At 45.0% G+C, this 22587-nt stretch overlaps 1 protein-coding gene across 2 annotated transcripts in view; it reads right to left on the reverse strand.

Moving 5' to 3' along the window:
* Positions 1–1885: 1885 nt before the first annotated feature.
* Positions 1886–22587, reverse strand: part of LOC115507115 (A-kinase anchor protein 17B) — a 53125-nt gene continuing 32423 nt past the window's right edge. Inside the window, exons 4-7 of one of the 2 annotated variants that reach the window (XM_032592163.1) lie at positions 12829–13597; positions 11212–11342; positions 8806–9040; positions 1886–6504 (exon numbers count right to left, since the gene is read on the reverse strand). In XM_032592163.1, the coding sequence (XP_032448054.1) occupies positions 4864–6504; positions 8806–9040; positions 11212–11342; positions 12829–13581 (2760 nt within the window). In that variant the 5' untranslated portion in view covers positions 13582–13597 and the 3' untranslated portion in view covers positions 1886–4863. Of the gene's footprint in view, positions 6505–8772; positions 9041–11211; positions 11343–12828; positions 13598–22587 lie in introns of both variants that reach the window. The other variant, XM_030305299.1, reaches the window with a different exon arrangement.

Raw genomic sequence — 22587 nt, forward strand, 5'->3', positions numbered from 1 at the left:
AGGGAGAAGTTGGGCCACCTTGCAGCCTGAAATCTTTCACATGCGAAGATCAGGCTGCTCCTTTTTCTAAGCTAAACGGGTGTGTCCGATGCCAAGAGGACAACATCCAGGGCCCTGTTAAAGTTTCTATCTCAGATAGCCCGATTCCCCACCGTTGAGAATGAAATCAACATTGTATTGATTACATGTAAAAGGATATTACTAGAAGGCAGGACTTCAGTCTAGAAACTTCTCAAATCCAGCTAGCATATTCAGAAGCCACGTTATGTAAAAGGTGCCATTTAAGATGGGGGCGTGGAGGTTACAGGCACCCGGCCAGTGGGGGAGGTGTGAGGTGAACATCTGCTTGTTCCCCTGCCTTTATCCAGCCCCTGCAGAGGCCCTGCGCTCTCGGGAGTAGCGTCCTAAGCATTCTCTCCGTGTTTGCCGCGCCTCCCCATATCTGTGGCTTCTCTACATAACAACACGTTCACAACACGTCGTCGGAGGGCCAAACAGGCTAATCCTAGACCCAGAACAAGCATCCGGACAGCCCTTGCTGTTTCAGAGAGAGAGCTTTTTGACCCCCCCCAAAAGGGACCCTTTCAGCTGTAAAGCACCCAGATTGTACTAAGGTACAGGCAGCCTTTGTTACCGAACACTTCGAGGCAGCGTGCCGGACGCTTCACGTGAAAATACAGGTGACACCCGAACGGTCAAAGATTGACCAGTGAAGCCCCCGAGACGCCCCCACACCCCCACTTAGTCCCGGCTATTGTAGAACTTGAACACTGCCACCAGGTGCTGAAGGGGTGAGATGAGATGCCATGGAGTCCGTTTTGCTACCTTCGAAGATTGATAAAACCTTTGCCGGGACGCCTGGGGGGCTCAGTCGGCTGAGCGTCCGACTTCGGCTCAGGTCATGACCTCACAGTTTGTGAGTTCGAGCCCCGCGTCGGGCTCTGTGCTGACAGCTTGGAGCCTGGAGCCTGCTTCGGATTCTGTGTCTCCCTCTCTCTCTGCCCCTAACCCACTTGCATTCTGTCTCTGTCTCTCTCAAATATAAATAAGCATTAAAAAAAAAAAAAAAAAAAAAACCTTGCCGAAGGGAGGATAGTCTTAAGTCCAGATACTATCATTTCACCTTCTCCAAACTGAAGATCAAACTGTGATCTTCAGTTGTGTGAGCTCTGACACAGTTCCCAAACAGCGTCATAAAGGGAAAAATTGCATAGAAGCAAAAAGCCTCTTTTTAAAAATTTATTTATCTTTTCATGTTTCTTTTTGAAAGAGACATAGAGACAGAGCAGGAGTAGGGGAGGAGGAAGGGAAGAGAGAGAGAGGGAGACGGTCCGAAGCAGGCTCCAGGCTCTGAGCTGTCAGCACAGCCCGACTCGGGCCTCGAACCCACAAAACGTGAGATCACAGCCTGAGCCGAAATCGGTCACCTAACTGACCGAGCCACCCAGGTGCCCCTGTAATTTTTTTCTTAATATTTGTTTTTGAGAGAGAGTGGGAACAGGGGAGGGGCAGAGAGAGAGGGAAGCACAGAATTCAAAGAAGGTTCCAGGCTCCGAGCTGTCAGAGCTGTCAGCACAGAGCCCGACGCAGGGCTCGAACCCAAGAACTGCGAGATCCCAACCTGAGCTGAAGTCGAGTGCTCAACAGACCCCCACATAGGAGCAAGACTAAAACTGGACATGGATAGGGGCGCCCGGCTGGCTCGGTCGAAGGAGCGCGCAACTCTTGATCTCGGGGTCATGAGCTGGAGCCCCATGCTGGGTGTAGAGAGAACTTAAATGAGTGAACGAAACTTAAAAAAAACAACCCCAAAACCGGGCACGTAGATTTTCACAGAAAATGTAGATGATGCACGTGGTAAATGAACAGGCAGTAGGTAGTCACTATGACCATTTTATTTTTAATATATCTGAAAATTAAATATGTATTATTTCTCTAACAATGCAAATGAGGATTGACAACATTAGTGCAAAGCGGCATCCTACAAGTAGAAACTCACCCCGCCCCGGTGAAATTATTAGCGTTTAAGAGTTCACATTCTAAACAGTCTTTGCCACACAAAAAATGCGTTTATTTGGTTCTTACTTTCAAAATTACCAGGTTACATGGCTTTCTACCTGAGAAATTCAAACAAATTGAACAAAAATACATTGACAGGTTTTTAGTTTTCGTAAAGCACTATCAGCACATACGAGGAAAAACATGGAGATGTCTGTCTAAAAAGACAAAATTTAAAGTTCAGGCCCTTACTTACTTAATAAGACATAGAAAAAAGATGTGAGAAAAAACTCTTGCACCACTTAAATAACAGCACAACAAAGAATAACTAAGTAACTAGAACTAATAGAAAGTGATCACAATATTTTCGGTTCTATCTCATTCCTTACTAAGCCACTCACTCCATTGAAAAGTATAGGATAAATTGTTCTCTTCCTCATTTAAGGCCTATGCGCGCACACACACACACACACACACACACACACAAGAAGTTTATTTAAATCTAAAACTCATTACTATAAGACATATAAAAATTGAAGGTGGTACAGAAAGTAAACATGAAATCAGTATTTTTACTAACTTCTAGGTCCCAGGATGGTATTTAGCAAACAAACAAAACCAGACAAAAATATTAGATAGAAGTGACTTAGCACCGGTTCTATTATACCAAAAAAAAAGAAAAAAAATTGCACATGCTGTATTCTGCAATTTATTTTTTATGCCTGGTTACTGAGCAGCAAATTGTTTTCATGCCCCAAAATCTCTGCAAAGAAAAATTATCTAGTGACAGCAGACATGAAGATTTGTTTTCCAAACAACCATAACTGCTTTCCATTACGAACCCATAGTGTTCTTGGTTTCAATGGCATGGAGCATGAAAAAAGAAGGAGGCAGAGGAGGAGAAAAACACCTAGTTACCAAAAGCTGTCTGACAAAATACAAGCTCTTAGCACTTTAAAAGGCTACTCTGGACAACAGTACTTTGAACATTAATAGTCACTGCTAGTCTTCAGAGGAGAAAAGGCACTCACCCCACGAAACGATTTTTCAGATTTGACAAGCCAAACCTAGTTTTAACGGCAGAGTCACTAGGTTGAAAGTGGAACCGAATACAAGAGAACCAACGAACCGTCCGCTGGTTATCATCTCCTTAATGACAAACACAATCCGCTACATTACTTGTAAACTTTTGCACGTACTAGCGTAGCTCTCTTAAATGGGAGGAGAAGAGATCAATGAAACAACGTGTGGTTCTTACTTCCGGTAACTTAGAAGATCTTGTGGCCCCTTTAGAGATCAGGTTGCTCGAGTGGCTGGCTGGTTATGAGCACGTAACGTGCCTCGTCACTCGGGGCAACCACACTGACTGGCATTCCACCTTGGCTCTACCGGCTGGTACTTTTCCACAGAATATCAAGTTAAGACTGAAATGAATCATGTCACGGGGAGATGTTGCCTTCCACTACTTCTGTGAATGAAAATCACCCTCTCGTCCTGCCAGCCAGTCTGATCTCATTGATGTCTTCAACTGCCGAGTCAGGGATAGCTTGGCTGGGGGTGGGAAAAAAAAGGTCATCTACTGCCCCTGAGGGTCCTAAATCCAATATAAGGCGGAATGAATCAGCCGAGCTTTTAATAGAACATGCACTGCGTTAAGATGTAAGTCTTTATGAATCTATAAAATATCTCAATTTAAAAACATAGTCAAGAAGTCCAAAACCAGTAGGTAAAAAGAGAAACTGCTTATGTTACGAGTTTACAAAGCCTTCACACGTACCATTTTTCCCCAGCTAGAAAACTAGGGCTTTGCCCTCGACTCCTAACTCCATGGCGTTATTGAGGATTGGGGAGGCACTTGTTAACGTGTTATCAAAAGTCAGTTTGGGGATAGTCAGCGGCTTTTTACAAACTGATGTCACCCAACCCTGAGTGAAAGGATTACATAACCTGAAATGAAATACTGCCACGTCCTGTCCTCCCAAAGTGCTGGTATCGGTGCCCCAGGATCTTTCGGCATTTCCTTTTGCAAATCCCACTGGTTCTTTTATTTCCATTCTCTTGCTTCTCTAGGATGGAATGACGTGGGGTTCTTCAAAAAAAAAAACACACACAAAAACAAAAAAGAAAGAACAAAACAAAACTCTGCAAATGGTCCACCATCCGTTTAAACGTCAAGGGACAATCCGAGCCCCTTTTGGTTTCGTCTTCCAAATTTTGTTTCTAAAAGGACAACTCTGAGTACTATGAACATATTTAAAAGATTAATTTCCCTCTGGTGGGTGGTCACGTAACCTTCCGATGTCGTGAAGGAGTCTCTGGTATGTCCTTGCTGTCATCCCTTCTGTTACCTACAGCCATTTCTGGATAAAAGTCAGGAAAGTTTCGTCGCTGCACGTGGTGTTTCTGACCAAGGCTAAGAAGGTATAAAAAGACCTTATTTCATTCGCTGTTGTCCCTTTTGAAGGTAAATGACACTAAATGATGCTGTTAGAACAGCTAAAGAGCCACAGAGGGCCATCTCAACTCCTCTCAACGTTCATTTGCTCCCTCGCTGGCACCCAGTTAAAGTCGTGGCTGAACCGTAGAAATGTCTGTCCTCGGATCAAGAAGTTTTGCGGGCACACTGTTTTACCAACCTTCAGAATCTGGATGTTTTTTATTTCTAAAGTTTGCCAGCACACTGGCAGTCATTTATGCTTTATACTTTGGCAGGAGAAACAAGGGTTTTGCATTTGACCTTGCTCAAACTTCTAAGTGTCGCTCTCTTGCTCTGTAGTTGCCAGCTACATCGCTATATTTGGTTTTAAATTTTCTTCTTGCAATTTGTTTGCTGCGAATGAGAGCGTTTCCTGAACTGAAAGAACTTCAAAACATTTGATGATACAGAGGACTAGTGTAGCCGTTTTGTGAATAGCTTCCATAGTCCGCGTGCTCCTGACTGTTACGTCTAATATAATAATTATCAGAATTCAGCCTGAAATCTTTAGAATTCTCGTATCTTTTGAACCTTCTCACCTCCTGGTTGTAGTCTGGCCTCCAGGGGGTCTCTCTTCTTCGGGGGAAACCCCTCAAGTAGAAGACATCGGCGCTGTTTGATGATGTTATTGGCACATGAGGGGACCTATAGTTCACGTTCTGGCCGAATGTGCTATCATCGAACCTCCTCCTCTTTTTTACCATGTCGTCTAACAGATCACTGGGGCGGGATCCACGGTAGTCGCCTTCATCAAACAAATATTTGGGGGCCAGTGTTTCCCTGTTTCGGCTGTTGTTCTTCTCACCTCTCATGGAACCGTTTTCGCCTTCAAGCCATGGGCATGTCAACTCATACCTGGACCTCTTGACTGGTTTCCAAAGCTCATATTTAGAGTAGCGTTCCTCCCCCTCGCGGTTCCACTCTGAACACCAGGTCTGCGGACTTGACCTAACTTCTTGATCGCTAGTGATAATTTCAGCAGCATCAAGAGATCTTTTTTCTGGGGAGCTATCATATGTAGTCACAGATTTCTCATTGTCTTCTTTCTTTATGCTAAGGATTTCACTGAAGCATTCAGAATCACTACTAATTTCCTCTAAGAAATCGGTCAACTCCATTTCTACGTCTGCTGACCTGTTGGGTGAGGAATCCTGGCTTTGACTGGTGGATTTGGAAACTCTGATCTCGTAAGCATAAATCTCTTCCGACAGATGGCTCATTGCATCAGTTGGGGACAAATGACCACCAGCCTCACTGGCTGTGTCCTTGCAATGATTTAACTCCTTGCGACTTTCTTTGGCATAATCCACTCTTCCTCTCTTTTGTGGTTTATGCTCAGGACCCCGAGTACAAATCTCTGAGCAGCCATCATCTTTTTGAGCCTGTCGTCCTGTTGCCAGGGTTTGCACTGGGCTCGGGCTGGTGGAGTGATAGTTACGTTTTCTCAAAGTGACTCGAAATCCATTTCCCTTAGCATGGACAGCCCTCTGCCACTCACGCGTGCTTTCTGGGCCACTTGGTTCTAGGCAGATACGGGCATAGTTTGGAGGTTGATAGCAGTTTAACATGTAATCAATAAATTCATCTGTTTCATAGATCTTCTGTTTCCTGCCACGCCCTCGCTCAAACAATCTGTAGGAATCGGATTTATGAGAACTGCTGCGGTCTTCTTTCTCAAGAGGCTGACCTTGGACTGTTGCGTTCTGCAGAGAACTCTGGTCAGAGACCCAACTCTCATCGTATCCATTGGCTAATGATTTTCCAGCTCTTGCTCCTCTAGCTGAAGAGCTTATTTCTTTTCTCCTGAGGTGGAGGGGAGATGGAGGCAAGTGAGCCCTGTTGATTTTCTTCATTTTTTCTTTTTGTTTATGGTGTAACTTGGCAACCTGATATTTTGGCATTTCTTCTTGATTCTGAAGGTACTGGCTGTGTAGCTCTTCTTTCTTCAGAGTTTCCAACGTGTTCCCTGGAGTGTGGTTCGCGCTGGGGCTTGGATCGTCTACCCCCTGCGGGTGAAACTGGGTGGATTCCTTTAAAGAAAAAGGTTAAACATCTCACATGAAAACTGTAACGGTTTAAACGTTTCAAAGAAAACTGGGCTTTCTGGCATGGTTCTGAAGTGGTTTCTAAGCTGTAAGGTGGATCCAGACTAGGAACACAACATCGCGCTGAGAAAAGAAGCGGCACGAACGAAGCGTCTCGGGCTAACGCAAACACTAGGTCTGTGCTCGGCCGTTTACACGCCTTCAGAGCACACGACCCTTTTCTTTATATGTGCGCAAACTGGCGAGCGTCTACTGTTCCGGGTCTTACGCTAGGGGCTGGGGATAGTAAAAGAAGACATGCTCTACAGCCTTCCCAGAAAATCCTAGAACAAGAAGAGACTGATGGGTGAAATGTGTGTCTAAAAGGGAATCGCCTGGCCTAAAACATGAACCGCCTTTCTGTTTTTCGTTCCAGCCTCTTCCCGTGGATTGTAGGGGAGGATATCCCTGAGCTGTCCCCTCTCACCTGCTTCATTCAGAAGCAAGAGGACAGGTAGAAAACACGGCCATGCCAGTGGTTCTGCCTGTGTTGTCTGCTCTGCACAACCAAAGGGCAGGTTAAAGGTGCTGCCCACGGGCCCCACCCCTCGGGGAGAGTGTGCACCGTGCCCTCACTGACGGCTCGCGTCAATCGGGACAGTGCCCACCCGTTACCCGGGATCCAAACCTGAGGACCGCACGCAATCAGTATGTGGTATCAGTGGGGCCAAGAATTAGGCACCACACACGTGTAAAAAGGTAAATTCTTTTTTTTTTTTTTAATTTTTTTTTTCAACGTTTATTTATTTTTGGGACAGAGAGAGGCAGAGCATGAACGGGGGAGGGGCAGAGAGAGAGGGAGACACAGAATCGGAAACAGGCTCCAGGCTCCGAGCCGTCAGCCCAGAGCCCGACGCGGGGCTCGAACTCACGGACCGCGAGATCGTGACCTGGCTGAAGTCGGACACTTAACCGACTGCGCCGCCCAGGCGCCCCGTAAAAAGGTAAATTCTTAAAAAGGGGTCGCCCCCAGAGATCAGTAAGGTAAATTTAAAAGATTCAGCTAGCCTTATTAGAAAGTCTATGTGAGGGGCGCCTGGGTGGCGCAGTCGGTTGAGCGTCCGACTTCAGCCAGGTCACGATCTCGCGGTCCGTGAGTTCGAGCCCCGCGTCGGGCTCTGGGCTGATGGCTCGGAGCCTGGAGCCTGTTTCCGATTCTGTGTCTCCCTCTCTCTCTGCCCCTCCCCTGTTCATGCTCTGTCTCTCTCTGTCCCAAAAATAAATAAAAAAACGTTGAAAAAAAATAAGAAAGTCTGTGAGAGTTTTCTGATCTCGATTTCACTCGGGTCGGTTGTCCACACTAACGAGAGGCCTCTGATACTGAGGCCATTCACTCTTCGTCTTTAAAAACACTGAAGGGGCGCCTGGGGGGCTCAGTCGGTAAAGCGTCCAAATTCAGCTCAGGTCTGATCTCACCGTCCGTGAGTTCGAGCCCCGCAAGGGGCTCTCTGTTGTCACCGAGGAGCCTGCTTTGGATCCTCTGTCTCCCTCTCTCTCGGCTCCTCCCCTGCTCTCCCTCTCTCTCTCTTGCTCTTTCTCTCTCTCAAAAAAAAATAAATAAATAAAATAAAAACACTGAATATGCATTTTTAAATTAATAATTTGGGAACCTTTCTGACCTTCACTCCAGGATATCTGTGGAGCCTGGTTATCTTTAGGTCAGTAAAGTGGGGCAAAAACCAAAAACAACAACAACAACAACAACAACAACAACAGCAAAACCCAAAACTCCAAAACGGAAACTCTCCAAACAAAACAATTGCTCTGTGATGTGAGAAATTCCTTAGCAAATAGTTTAAGACTAGACTAACATGAACCTGCTACCCTAAGGTCTCTGTTCAAGGTTCTTCCTTCCCATCCAAACCTGTTGCAGATGAACGGACAAGTTAATGGAAGGCTACCCACCTAACACCCCTTCCCTCGCCCTGGCGCCTTCCGTTATATCCATGAGAAACTCAGAGAAGATACACTAGCTATAGGGCTCTGGGTCAGACCCTCCTGGAGTTCGGGAACACACACTGTGCCAGACCGTAAGGGTGAGACACAAGGGCTTTGGACAATTTGGGTACCTCTTTCGCAAATCCACAACTGGGCTACTGGAGATCAGCCTATTGAAAACGAATCCCAAGGAAGGCAAAGAGTCTTCCATGGAGTCGATTTGAAACAGGCCACTGCTTCGGCGTAGAAGTGTGCCTCACAGAGATCAGTACCTACCAAAAGTGATGGCTGATCGAGAAAGAGCCTTACTGCAATTTTCCTCAAGAGGACGCGTAGCAACCGAAGGGCCTCCCCCCTCCTCTGAGCCAGCAGGCACTTCCTCTCCTCCCACTCTTCCCAAGAGTCGGGCTCACGCGCAGCTTCAGCTTTGGCTGGCTCCTTCTGTTTCCTTTGCCGGTGTCTGTCTCTTTCCTTCAGGGCTCGCCGCCTGACCCTGGCCCTCCTCCTCTTTTCCTGGGCTCTCCTCTCCTCCTCTTTTCTTTTCCTGGACAATGATGAAGATTCAGTCATTCAGAAGGTATTTATTAGGCATTTGCTCTCCTTCCAGCTCCCTCCCCACTGCCCCGGGGAGGATGGATCATTTAGGTTTCCAGGAATCACTCAGTGCGAACCCCAGGGCCTGACACAGACAACTTAGGGAATAAGACACCACGCATGGGGCACCGGGGTGGCTCAGTCAGTTAAGCCTCTGACTCTTGATTCCGGCTCAGGCCATGATCCCATGGTTCGTGAGTTCGAACCCTGCGTCGGGCTCTGTGCTGACAACGCAGAGCCTGCTTGGAATTCCTTCTCCCTCTCTGCCCCTCCCCTGATCTCGCCCTCTCAAAATAAATAAATAAACTTTAAAAAAAAAAAAAGGCTCCATGTGCATCAGTCGAAACAGAAGGACACAAAATTGAGCTGGTTGGTTAGAAGCATGTACAGGAGAGAGTGTACAAAAGGAAGGCTACAGAATTCAAAGGAGGGGCTTCTAGAAGTCCCCACTTTCTCAAACCACAAGCAGTCCAGCTCGTGGACTCAGCTGTCGCAGTGCTGATTTCATTTCTCTTGAGACCAAAACCTTCCGTGGAATTGACTTCACCTTGGCTTATAAAACAGGGAAGTCAAGGCACTCAGAAAATCTTACGGATGAGAACTGGTACTTAACACAGTACACTATCATAAAAACATACTGGCTTAGAAAAATACAGGCTTTGGGGCACCTGGGTGGCTCCGTCAGTTAAGCGTTGGGCTCTTGATCTCAGCTCAGGTCAGGGCCTCACGGTTCGTGAGTTCAAACCCCAAGTTGGGCTCTGCGCTGATGGCGTGAAGCCTGCTTGGGATTCTCTCTTCTCTGCCCCTTCCCTGCTTGTGTTCGTTCTCTCTCTCTCTCTCTCTCTCAAAATAAATAAATAAACTTAAAAAAAAGAAGAAGAATATGGGCTTTGTTTATAGCTGTTCTCTGAAAAATGAAACTGTTTTGGTTAGGCCCTTATGGAAACGTGGGGAAGGAGAAAGAAGGGACAGTTACCTGAGTGAGGACTTAGCCAAAAGCTGAAGGATTATCTAAACTGCATGTTTTGTCCAGAAATTTGGGGCGACAGTTACCTTGACTGGGCTCAGTTTCTGGCCAAGTTTCACAGACATGATCTCAATCAACTCCTATTACCCCACCAGCCAAAAAAATGAAAGGTCCATGAAGGGGTACCCTTTCTCTCCTTTTTTGAACAGCTATAATTCACATGAAAGACTGCAAGAATAAACATGGAAGTGGAGGGGCCAAGAGGTAAGACTTGTTTGTTTTTTTTTAATTTTTTAATGTTTATGTTATTTTTGAGACAGAGAGACAAAGCGTGAACGGAGGAGGGGTGGAGAGAGAGGGAGACACAGACTCTGAAGCAGGGTCCAGGCTCCGAGCTGTCCACACAGAGCCCAGTGCGGGGCTCCAACTCATGGAACTGTGAGATGATGACCCGAGCCGAAGTCGGACGCTTCACCGACCGAGCCACCCAGGCGCCCCACGTAAGACTTATTTTGAGAGCCCTGTAGTTCCAGCCCATTTGTACCTTCTTGGCAAACCTTTGGCAATCCAATCGCCCTTTCTAGGCCCAAGTCCCTAATTTCAAGACAAGGAGAAGCTCAAAGAAATAAACATGGGGGCTCCTTAAATTCACCGAAAGACCTTAGGCCAACAGGAAATAGAATGCCAAGAAATACATGCCTTCCTGCCTGTCAGTTGGTTTGACTGCTGAGCATTTTGTGGAAGAAAATCTTTTCCAGTCCCAAAAAGAATTTGTTTTTATTTAAATTGGTAGGCAAGGTAAAATTTGGTAAAGTGGGGGGGGGGGTAAATTGGTATACTTGTTAATTTGGTGGGCTAGGATTTTCATTATAAAAGCCCCTGATCCTTTCTTTTTTAATCCTTTCTTCCCAGATATCTTAATCTAGCTCATTACTTGTTCTCCCTGAGGAACCTTCTTTTCAAGTTTCCTGTTTTCAGTTGTTTGGCCATTTTGATTTTGTAACAGCACAGTCGGAAGACTATAGGCTTCCACAGAATTTTCCAATCTGCAGCAATTCCTACTGCCCCCCACCTCATTGTCACCTATTCACCCAAAGGGAAAAATCCACTCATCGGAAGTGAAAAACCCTCTTTGTTAAAGTCGGTCTCCTCACCTCGCAGCCTCTTCCTCGTCTCTCCTCTTTTCTTTTTTCCTTTCTTCCTCTAGTTCTTGTAATTTTAGCCTTTCTTGATTTCTCCTCCTTATGGCTCCTTCGCTGAAATGTTTGGTCCTATCAAACATAACCTGCCCACAAACAATGCAGAGCTTCATTAGAAAAGTTTGCCAGCTGGCTGGGTATGTCCCAGGTCAGTGAGATGGAACGGGTATGTACATTACCATCCAAAACCCAAGGAGTTCAAAATGCCCTCTCTGCATCCCAGTGTCCAGATGGTTCCGCTGCTTCGTGGTCACCTGCCAAACAGCCCTGTCGAATTTCCTTTGGCAGAACCCTTGAGGAGCTCTAATATAGCTATAGATGACATCACGGTGTCATTTTGGGCACAGGGTCTGAGGGATGTGAGTATATTACCTCTGGTCTGTTATAGCAATCAACTGAGTTCATGTATTTTTTTTTAATCATCAGAGACAAAAATAGTCAAAAAATGGGGGGGGGGGGGCAGAGGGGGCGGGGAGCGAAGAGGCAAGAAAACTGACCTAATGGGATACAGACATCGGACTGTAGTGATTATTAAGCTACTTTGCAAATCTCAAAATACAGTGAAAGTCAGATCGAGGCACTACAAACACATTTGCTCGAAAAATAAAAGGAGACAGAAATAGCCCTTTAAATATACACAAGGATGATAAACACCAAATTCACAATCATGGCTATCTTTGAGGGGAGGAAGGGGAACGGGGTCTCATCTCACTGGTGATGTTTTCTTTTGTAAGCCGGGCAATGGGTACATGGGTGGTCACCATGGTACGTGTTATATCTTTTGTCTGGCTGAATAGCTCCTAATTTAAAAAGATATATTTTAGGGGTGCCCGGGTGGCTCAGTTGGTTGAACGTCTGACTCTTGATTTTGGTCATGATCAAAGGGTTGTGGGATCAAGCCTCAGGTTGGACTCTGTGCTGAGTGTAGAGCCTGCTTAAGATATTCTCATTCTCTCTCTCTCTCTCTCTCTCTCTCTCTTCCCCTCCCTCCCTCCCCCCTCCCTCCCCCCCCGCCCCTCTCCCCCACTTGCACGCACTCTCTCTAAGAAGATGGCCAAGCATTCAGACATCGATGAGGTGGCATGACTGGACAGACAGGATGATCTTGAAAGGTAAGCATCCAAGCTTGTTGAGGTTACGTTCCAACAATTTACCTGACAGACATCCTGCAAATGTAAGCTGTTGCCCCAAGAGGACAGAGGGAGTAAACCGCTCTCCTGTGGTTTCAAACTGCATGTATCCCTCTCTCTCAGCAACTCGTCAAATAGAACAGGCATACGAGACAGTTCCATAAGGGCCAGAGGAATTCTTCAGTGCCCTGGAGAAGTTAGGGCAGAACCCCGGATAATAACAAAACCCCAGCCAGCAGCATGCCTGCTAGCAGAGAATGTTCAAATCCGGATTATTTTTATTCCTAAACATCCATTTATTAGTGACAACACAAATCTCCACATTAGCTGTCAATCAGAGCCTGGTGGGGTCTAAGGAAATTTATTCTAGATGCTTCCTTCCAGCTTTTGCTCAGGACCACCTGGACAGTGGGGAATGAAAGAAATTCTGGCTCCTTCTTACCTTGATGTTACAGGCCAGAGCTTTCCCATCATCTCCTTTGAGCATTAGCTTCATACCTCGAAGGGACTCCATGGCTTTCACAAAGTCCGTCGACTCCTGGTACTGTATAAAGGCCTCAAACGTCTGCAAGCCGAAGCCGAAGCCCCCGAAGTTCCCACCAGTCGTCACTTCTCGGTAGGGGTCTAGCATAGGGATATCCACATTCTTGATCTTCCCAAAGCTTTCAAAGACCACCCGGAGGATCTCTTCACAGGGCTTCTCCCCGCTGGAACCTTTAGGTGCAAACCATTTGCAGGGCAAGCCTTCAAAATATATAGAGTCGGGGCTCTTATCCTGGTCCTGCTCTTCAGCCCCATCACTCGATGAGGCCTCCTTCTCCCTGGGGAAGCGCTCCCACTCTCCCTGGGCGTCCGTAGCCACTACTTTTAAGTCTGTTTTCAAACCGTTTAGCTTGATGATCTTTCCATGTAACTTTGCCTTCAAGATCTGAACCAGACTTCGCGTTTCGGCCTCCCCCTCGAACCGGATGAAGTCCTTGGTACTCTTAGAGAGCCGGACTGTGGTGAACTGATCAGGGCAAATTAGGCTCTTAAGCTGGTCGAGAACTTCCCAGTTGGAGAAGGGTCTCATGGGTTCTGAGCTCTCTGGGAGCAATACATTGATCATCAGTTTTGCTATGGGCTTGAGGTAGAGGTGCTGAGCTGCACAGAGCTCTGTGGCCTCAGAATTATCATACACCACGGTGACCGTCATGGTAGCCCCCGGAAACCTTAGAGGGTGAGAGAGAACATTTTCATACAGATGGAGCAAAACACGGATTTGCACTTCGAAGGCTGCTAGCATTCCTGGACTTCAGGTCAACTGATAGGGGAAAGCGCACTTTGGGGAGAATGAAGACAACAGCTCGCATTCGTTTAATGTGTTTTAGGGGTTTCAAAGTTTCCGTATACAGTTGGCCCTTGAACAGGACGGGGGTGAGGGGCACCAACCCCCCTCACCCTCATGCGGTTGAAAATCCACGCATAATTTTGGCCGCCCCCAAACCCAACTACTAATCGCCTACTGTTAACCAGAGCCTTACCGACAACAGAAACAATCGAGGGACACATATTTTGCATGTTATATGGATGATATACCGTATTCTTACAATGAAGTAAGCTAGAGGAAAGAAAATGTTCTTAAGAAAATCAGAAGGAAGGAAAAAAATGGGGGCGCCTGGCTGGCTCAGACAGTGGAGCATGCAACTCTCGATCTCGGGGTTCTGAGTTTGAGCACCGCATTGGGTGTAGAGGTTACTTTAAAAAGAAGAAGAAGAAGAAGGGGCACCTGGGGGGTTCGGTCGGTTAAGTGTCTGACTTCGGCTCGGGTCATGATCTCACGGTTCATGAGTTCGAGCCCCACGCTGGGCTTTGTGCTGACAGTGAGGAGCCTGCTTGGGATTCTCTCTCTCTCTCTCTCTCTCTCTCTGCCCCTCCCCCACTTGCGCACTCTCTCTCTTTCTCTCTGAGTGAATAAATAAACTTAAAAAAAAAGAAGAAAAGGGGCGCCTGGGTGGCTCCGTCGGTTAAGCGTCCGACTTCGGCTCAGGTCATGATCTCACAGTCTGTGAGTTCGAGCCCCGCATCGGGCTCTGAGCTGAGCGCTCGGAGCCTGGAGCCTGCTTCCGATTCTGTGTCTCCCTCTTTCTCTGTCCCTCCCCCACTCACGCTCTGTCTCTCTCCCTCTCTCAAAAATAAATAAACATTAAAAAAGAAAAGAAAATCATAAGGGAAAATACATTTATGGTACTGTACTGTATTGATCGCAAAGAAATCCGTGTATAAATGGACCCGCACAGTTCAAACCTGTGTTGTTCAAGGGCCAACTGTACTGTGTTTCAGTTTCCTTCACTGAAAAATTGAGATTCTAGGATTTCTGAGAGGATTCAATGAGCAAGTACATGTGAAAGCTTAAGAATAGTGCCCGGCACAAAGGAAGTTCTCAATAAACACAAGCTATGATGATTCTTTATTTGTGGCAAAAGTGTTCTTTTATCTCATTTGATTCACGAAGCAACCTATAAGAATTTTCATGCCTGTTTTACAGATAGGGAAATTCAGACGGATTCAGAAAAATTCAGTGACTTGCCCATACATTGAGACCCCAAGATTACAAATCTCCAATCTATTGCATGATTGATCTCAAAGGTCAAATCCCAGAAAAACTGGCTGGGGGTACTACAGAAACGAGGCAAGGGTAAAACACCCATAGCGCATTCGGGAACACGCACCTGATTTAGCATCCTTGGTCCAGGTTGGTTTCTAGGTCTTACGTGGACATATCCACTCGTATGCTCCCAGTCTATTGACATGAACTAAACTGAACTCTAAGTTCCAATGCAGAAGAACCATCCTCTTCTAATGAATGACCAAGTGAATTTGCCCTTGACCTAAAAATCCCCCAAACATGAGTGCCTGCTGGCATTTCCTATTAACAAACTCTTTTAAGCTGCCCAAGGTGCCCCAAGATTACAAATACTGGGAATCAAGGATTTCTGCTCCTATTTGCTGACTTCAAATAGCACTTTCCAATAAAGGAGTTTTTTCTAAAGTGGATATATCCAGAGTCTATAAAACCTGAGTTTCTCATGTTTTATGTCAACTTCCAATGTCAACTTCTGAGAGGTTTAGACTCAAGCATACATGGCCAGATGATAGAAATTCTAACACAAAATCCACTACTAAATCTTGGTTAACTTTGTAGGTACATAATTCTTTAATAACTGTCCATAAAGGACAGTCCAAGTCAATTTCCTTGAGGAGACAAAGTTTGCGTAGACTGTTTTTTTAAAGGCCTCCAAAGGTTATATCTAAGATATTAAGGTTCTTAGAAATTCTTATAATAGCAACACTGAACTGGGGTGTTATGAAAACAAACATGCTCTCTTTCTCCAAAAACATTATCTAAATAGCAAAATGAGGAAAAAAATCCAGTTACTTTGCTGCAACGTGCAACCTAAATGAGAGTCAACGCTAAGCTCCTTTAGGGGAGAAAAATTAATGTGATATTCAACTAAGATACACAGAACTCCCAAATTCATCTACAGTCAATAGGTATTTGTTTACACAACCTAATTCAAAGCAACAGCTTTCAAAAAACCTTCCAGAAAAAATACACACAGAGTAGTTAACCACTTCAAAGTGATCAGGTTCGTCGTGCTCTCCCCATTTATTCCAGTGACAAGCCTTTGTCTTAAACATTTCAGAATGCTTCCTTTTGGATTGATTTCAAAGTCTGGGTTACATTCTTTTAAATAGCCTTGACGGGGGTCAATTTTGAAATTCTTTTATCGTGGATTTGATATTTAGAAATTATCAAAAATTACCTAGAATTGGGGCGCCTGGGTGGCTCAGTCGGTTAAGCGTCTGACTTTGGCTCAGGTCATGATCTCACAGTTTGTGAGTTCGAGCCCCGCATCGGGCTCTGTGCTGACAGCTCGGAGCCTGGAGCCTGTTAGATTCTGTGTCTCCCTCTCTCTCTGACCCTCCCCCCGTTCATGCTCTGTCTCTGTCTCAAAAATAAATAAAAATTAAAAAAAAAATTACCTAGAATCAAGAACGTTGAATAAAATGGTTGACTATAAAGAACAAACTGATTTTCTTAACTGGCTTATAACCGCCTCCCCCCAAAAAAGGAGATTCTAATAAAGGCTCTGATTCTTGCTTTTTTAATTCGTGGGTACATCGTTGGAATGAGTGCAGAGCTTTGAAAGATGACAACTTTGAAGGACAACAGTCATTTGAATGTGGTGATATAAGAGTTGTAAAAGTAATCGCAAGTTTCCACCCAGCCCCATATCTACACTCTGCGATGTGACTTTGAGTTACTGCTATCAAGAGATAGAGTCAGGGCGCTTGGGTGTCTCAGTTGGTTAAGCGTCTGACTCTTGATTTCGGAAGATGTCCTAGACCAGCCAGCCCCCAGCCAACCCACCAACTGACCACTGACACGTGAGCAAGTACAACAGTCCTGCCAACCTATAGACTTGTGAGAAACAATAAATCCCTGTTGTTTAAGCCACTAAGTTTGGGGATGGTTTGTTATACAACAATAGCTAACTGATACATGTATCGAACTCTTAATTCGTTTCAAGATATACAATTACAAGGGCACCTGGGTGGCTCAGTCAGTTAAGCGTACGTCTTCAGTTCAGGTCATGATCTTGTGATTTGTTTTTTTTTTTTTTTTTTTTATATGAAATTTATTGACAAATTGGTTTCCATACAACAAACACCCAGTGCTCATCCCAAAAGGTGCCCTCCTCAATACCCATCACCCACCCTCCCCTCCCTCCCACCCCCCATCAACCCTCAGTTTGTTCTCAGTTTTTAACAGTCTCTTATGCTTTGGCTCTCTCCCACTATCTTGTGATTTGTATAAGTTCAAGACCCGCGTCGGGCTCTGTGCTGACAGCTCGGAGCCTAGAGGCTGCTTCGGATTCTGTGTCTCCCTCTCTCTCTCTCTGCCCCTCCCCTGCTCGCGCTCTGTCTCTCTCTCTCTCTCTCAACACTAAATAGATACACAATTCCATTTAATAGTCTTTACACAAACGAATAAAAAGTTATAAAAGCCAATTCCTGGGAGAGTTTTGGGAAGAAAAAAACAGGCATCTTCATATCTTGCTAGAGACCATGTAAATCATCTTTTTCTAGAATAATTTAGCCAAACAAACCAAGAATCATAAAAATTCTCATCTCCTTTATCAAGTAACCTGCTCTAGAAACTTATCCTAGAGAAATAATTTAAAATAAGAAAAAAGCATGGGCGTCTGGCTGGCTCAGTTGGTAGAGCATGCAACTCTTGATCTCAGGGTCATGAGTTCAAGCCCCACACTGGCCAGGGAGCCTACTTTAAAAAACAAAATCAAACCTGCTCAAAGCCACTTATTACAGTGTCATTTGGATATAATTTTGTGCAAATTATGTATGCACAGGAATAAAGTCCAGAAATTGAGTTATGAATTTTTTGGAAAGTAGTTTTTCTTTTTAATTTTTTTTTCAATGTTCATTTATTTTTGAGACAGAGAGAGACAGAGCATGAATGGGGGAGGGGCAGAGAGAGAGGGAGACACAGAATCGGAAGCAGGCTCCAGGCTCCGAGCCATCAGCCCAGAGCCTGACGCGGGGCTTGAACTCACGGACCGTGAGATCGCGACCTGAGCTGAAGTCGGACGCTCAACCGACTGAGCCACCCAGGCGCCCCGGGAAAGTAGTTTTTAATGAAACATTTACTGATTTAATCAAACTTTTAATAGATGCATTTTTAGTCACTTGTTTAAAATTATGACCAGTATAAATAGATCTTATTTAAAAATTTCTTCTACTTAAAATTAAATTCACAAAGATGACTAAAAATCATCACCGTTTTGAGATTTAACATATGCCTCACACCCCTCACAAGGATGATTTCTACATAACAAAACAAATTTCTATACTTTACCCACATCTCTCCACTTTCCTGAAGTGTAAAAAAAAAAGGCTCTTATCAAGTTTGGAGAGAAATGAGCCAAATACCATTTTAAAGTGTTTGATGAACCGTGTTTTTGACAGTTTTCAAAAAACTGGCTATCGCTTCCGTCTCACACTGAAGCAAAAATAAGCAGTAAATTCTACAGCAGAAGCCATAACTCGGATGACTACAGCCAACACCAAGACGGTCTCAGTGAACAAAGTAAACTGAGCAGAGACTGAGGAACGGGCCAATCTCAAAGGGCAAGTCCTCCTCAGCTCCAGCTGCAATGAGGGAAGAAGGGCCAGGACCGGCCAGAACGCCCGTGTTTTCCAGAAGCACCAGAAATCCAGGTCCTTACGTGAAATCTGATTTTCAGATGTTGGCAATCAATTTAAACGATTTAAAAGCAGTGCAGAGTACAAATAAACACATCTACAGGACTCTCTGGCGTGCTAGTCCTTGACCTCTCGGCTCTAGAGTATTGTTCTCAGCTCTTTCTCCAGGGATAAGACCCTACACCTGGATTAGGAAGCACCTAAGCTATTTTCTGACCTTCCCAAGATTGGTCTTAAAAACACAAACAAACAAACAATAATGACCCCCTTTAAAGTTCCCAACGCAGGCCCCCCCCCCCTCCGAGTCGGAGGAGCACGTGACTCTTGATCTCGGGGTGGTGGGTTCCAGCCCCAGGCCGGGTGTACAGATGACTTAAATAAATAAATAAACTTTTAAAAAATAAAATAAAATCCCCACGGCCAACTCCTGGCTCCCCCAAACAGTAACAATAATGAATTAGACAGTTGTCCTCATATCTTTCCCTGTTGTTCGTGGGCTTTAAAATTAAATGTTCATGAATATTTCATCTTAAAATACTCTCCCAGAATAGGGAGCTAATTTTCCAATCTTAATTTTTAAAAATACTGAGGCATATGTCAGTTCATAATGAACCTATGGTCCACTGAGGCACTAGATTTTTTTTTTTTTTTTGGTATTGTTGCCAGGTTCCATTTTCTTCTTGAAGCTGCTAAGGGATTAAAGCTGCTACTTTCTCATCTGTCTTGGGGACCATGTGATTTCTTGTCTGTTTCCCTTTGGGTTATTGTTCCACTCTACCGCATAGCCCTTTGGCTAAACAAGGACTTCCTTCTTTATAAAATTTCAGTGGCTCTTGACAGTCTCCCGACTGTACATCAGTGAACACAACTATTCACACAACTATTCACATCAGTGTACACAACTATTCGCTGTGCCTTGGGTTTTCCCTGAACTTTTGGTTGTGCCTTTGGGTTTTTTTTTTTCTATACGCAATATTCTTCAGCAAATAAATCATGTTTAAAATGGCAGGTGTAGGGGCGCCTGGGTGGCTCTGTCCGTTAAGCATCTGACTCCCGATTTCGGCTCAGGTCATGATCTCACAGTTGATGAGATCGAGACGGCGTCAGGCTCTGGGCTGACAGGGCTAACCTACTGGGGATTCTCTCTCTCCCTCTCTCTCTGCCCCTCCCTGACTCCACGCACACACACCCTCTCTCTCGTTCTCTCTCTCTCTCAAAATAAATAAATAAATAAACAGTTAACTCTCTCTCACAATAAATGAATAAACTTTAAAAGAAAAGGGGGGGGGTGCCTGGGTGGCTTAGCAGTTAGGCATCCAACTCTTGGTTTCAGCTCAGGTCATGATCTCACGATTCCATGAGTTCAAGCCCCGCATTGGGGTCCCACTGATGGTGTAGAGCCTGCTGGGGATTCTTTCTCTCCCTCTCTCTCTGACTCTCTCTCTTTCTCTCAAAATAAATCAATAAACATTAAAAAAAACAAACATTTTTTAAAAATAAATAAAATGACAGGTGTAGATGAGCTCCTCTGGGAATGAGAAAACACAGAACCAATCCCCATGGAAAATTAACATTTAGAAGTCAGCATGAGGAGGAGGTCTCAGCAAGAAGACAGAAGAAGCTGGGGCGCCTGGGTGGATCGGTCGGTTAAGCGTCCGACTTCAGCTCAGGTCATGATCTCACTGTCGTGAGTTCGAGCCCCGTGTCGGGCTCTGCGTTGACAGCTCAGGGCCTGGAGCCTGTTTCAGATTCTGTGTCTCCCTCTCTCTCTGCCCCTCCCCTGTTCATGCTCTGTCTACCTCTGTCTCAAAAATAAATAAACGTTAAAAAAAAATAAAAAAAAAAAAAGAAGAAGACAGAAGAAGCAGCCAGACATGTAGAAGTGTTTCAAGAAGGAGGATTAGTCAGTGGTGTTGACTACTCCTAAGAGGTCAAGTAAGGTACTGGGGGCACCTGAGTGGCTCAGTCGGTTAAGCATCCGGCTTTGGCTCAGGTCATGATCTCACGGTTTGTGAGTTCGAGCCCCGCATCGGGCTCCGTGCTGACAGCTCAGAGCCTGGAGGCTGCTTTGGATTCTGTCTCCCTCTCTCTCTGCTCCTCCCCCGCTCATGCTCTGTCTCTCTCTCAAAATAAATAAACATTAAAAAAAAAATTTTAAAGAGGTCAAGTAAGGGGAGAATAGAGAAGTGTCCACGAAAAATGTTTTTAAGATTTTATTCTTAAGTAATCTCTACACCCAACGTGGGACTTGAACTCACAACCCCAAGATCAAGAGTCACATTCTCTACCAACAAAGCCAGCCAGGCCCCCCAAAAAAGTGTCCACTGAATTTGGCAGCATTAGAGGCTGTTGGTGATCTTAGCAAGCATGGTCTTGTGGACTGTTGAGGGCAAAATCCAGATTGTATTAAGTTGAAGAGTTTAAAAGAAGTAGAGAAGCAGAGATGGTGTGTAGATTAGGATTTTAAGAAATGGAGCAGGGGCGCCTGGCTGGCTCAGTCAGTAGAGCATGTGACTCTTGATCTTGGGTCATGACTTCAAGCCCCACACTGGGCGTACAGCTGAAGAAGGAGGAGGAGAAGAGGAAGAGGAGGAGGAGGAGGAGGAGGAGGAGGAGGAGGAGGAGGAGGAGAAATGGAGCAGTATCTGGAGAATATTATAGGGTCAGCTGAGGCTTTAAGGATCAAGGGATATAATGTATGAGAAAGTGATTTGGAAATTGTAACTTGCCACATATGGGTAAAGAGAAATCCAGAAAGAAGATGGCTAAGGACACAACCCAGGGGGACACCCTCATTTAGAGAATGGAGTGAAAAAGACCTACTGAATCAGAATTTCAGGGCATGATGCCAAGAATTTGAATAGTCTTAAGCTCATGCTGTTTTGTTTGGAAATGTTTCGTTTACGAAGAACCTCACCATAACTGATAGAACCATTCCTCTTGTGGAGGGTCTGGGTTATTTTCACCTTGTTTCTATTGTGGATAATGCCTTTATAGTATACAGTATAGGGATAAGATTGTGGGTTCTAGAACCACACTGCCCGGGTTTACATCCCAACTCTCACCACTTACTAGCTGTAATTTTGGGCAAACTGTGTAAGCCATGCATATGTCAGTCTGCTCAATTTAGTATAAGTATCACCACAGTGTATCATTTCATTGATGTAAGGACCAAATGAGCAATTGTAAAGCGCTTAAAAACAGGGCCTGGCACACAGTAAACACTTAATAAACACGGGCTATTATTGTTAATATGTATCTTTGTGAATCTAGAGTCAAACTTCTGTTGAACTATTTCCCCAGGATAAAATTTCAGGTTGGGATTACTGCATGTGTGGAACTTGAGAAACAAAGCAAAGGAAAAAGGAGACAAACAAAAAACCAGACTCTTAAACACAGAGAACAAACTGAGGGTTGCCAGAGGGGTGGCAGGTGGGGGGATAGGCGACATAGATAATGGGAACTGACAGTGTACTTATGGTGATGAGCACTGAGCAGTGTATGGAATTGTTGGATCATTTTATTGCACACCTGAAACTAATATAACACTGTATGTTAACTATGCATCAATAAAAAGGGATGACAAAACAATAATAAAATAAAAAGACTGAGGCATGGAGAATATGGTCAATAAGATGGTAATAGCACTCTTTGGTGACAGATGGTGACCACACTTATCGTGGTGCACACTGAGTAATGTATAAAGTCATTGAGTCATTATGTTGTACACCTGAAATTAATACAACACTCTATGTCAATTATACTTCCATTAAAAACGTGTCTAAAAAACATATATCGGGGCGCCTGGGTGGCTCAGTTGATTGACCAACTGCAGCTCAGGTCATGATCTAGCGGTTCAAGAGTTCGAGCCCCACATCAGACTCACTGCAGTCAGCGCGGAGCCTGCTTCGGATCCTCTGTCCCCCTGTTTCTC

This window comes from Lynx canadensis, chromosome X (genome assembly GCF_007474595.2).
Source record: "Lynx canadensis isolate LIC74 chromosome X, mLynCan4.pri.v2, whole genome shotgun sequence".
Lineage (NCBI taxonomy): Eukaryota > Metazoa > Chordata > Mammalia > Carnivora > Felidae > Lynx > Lynx canadensis.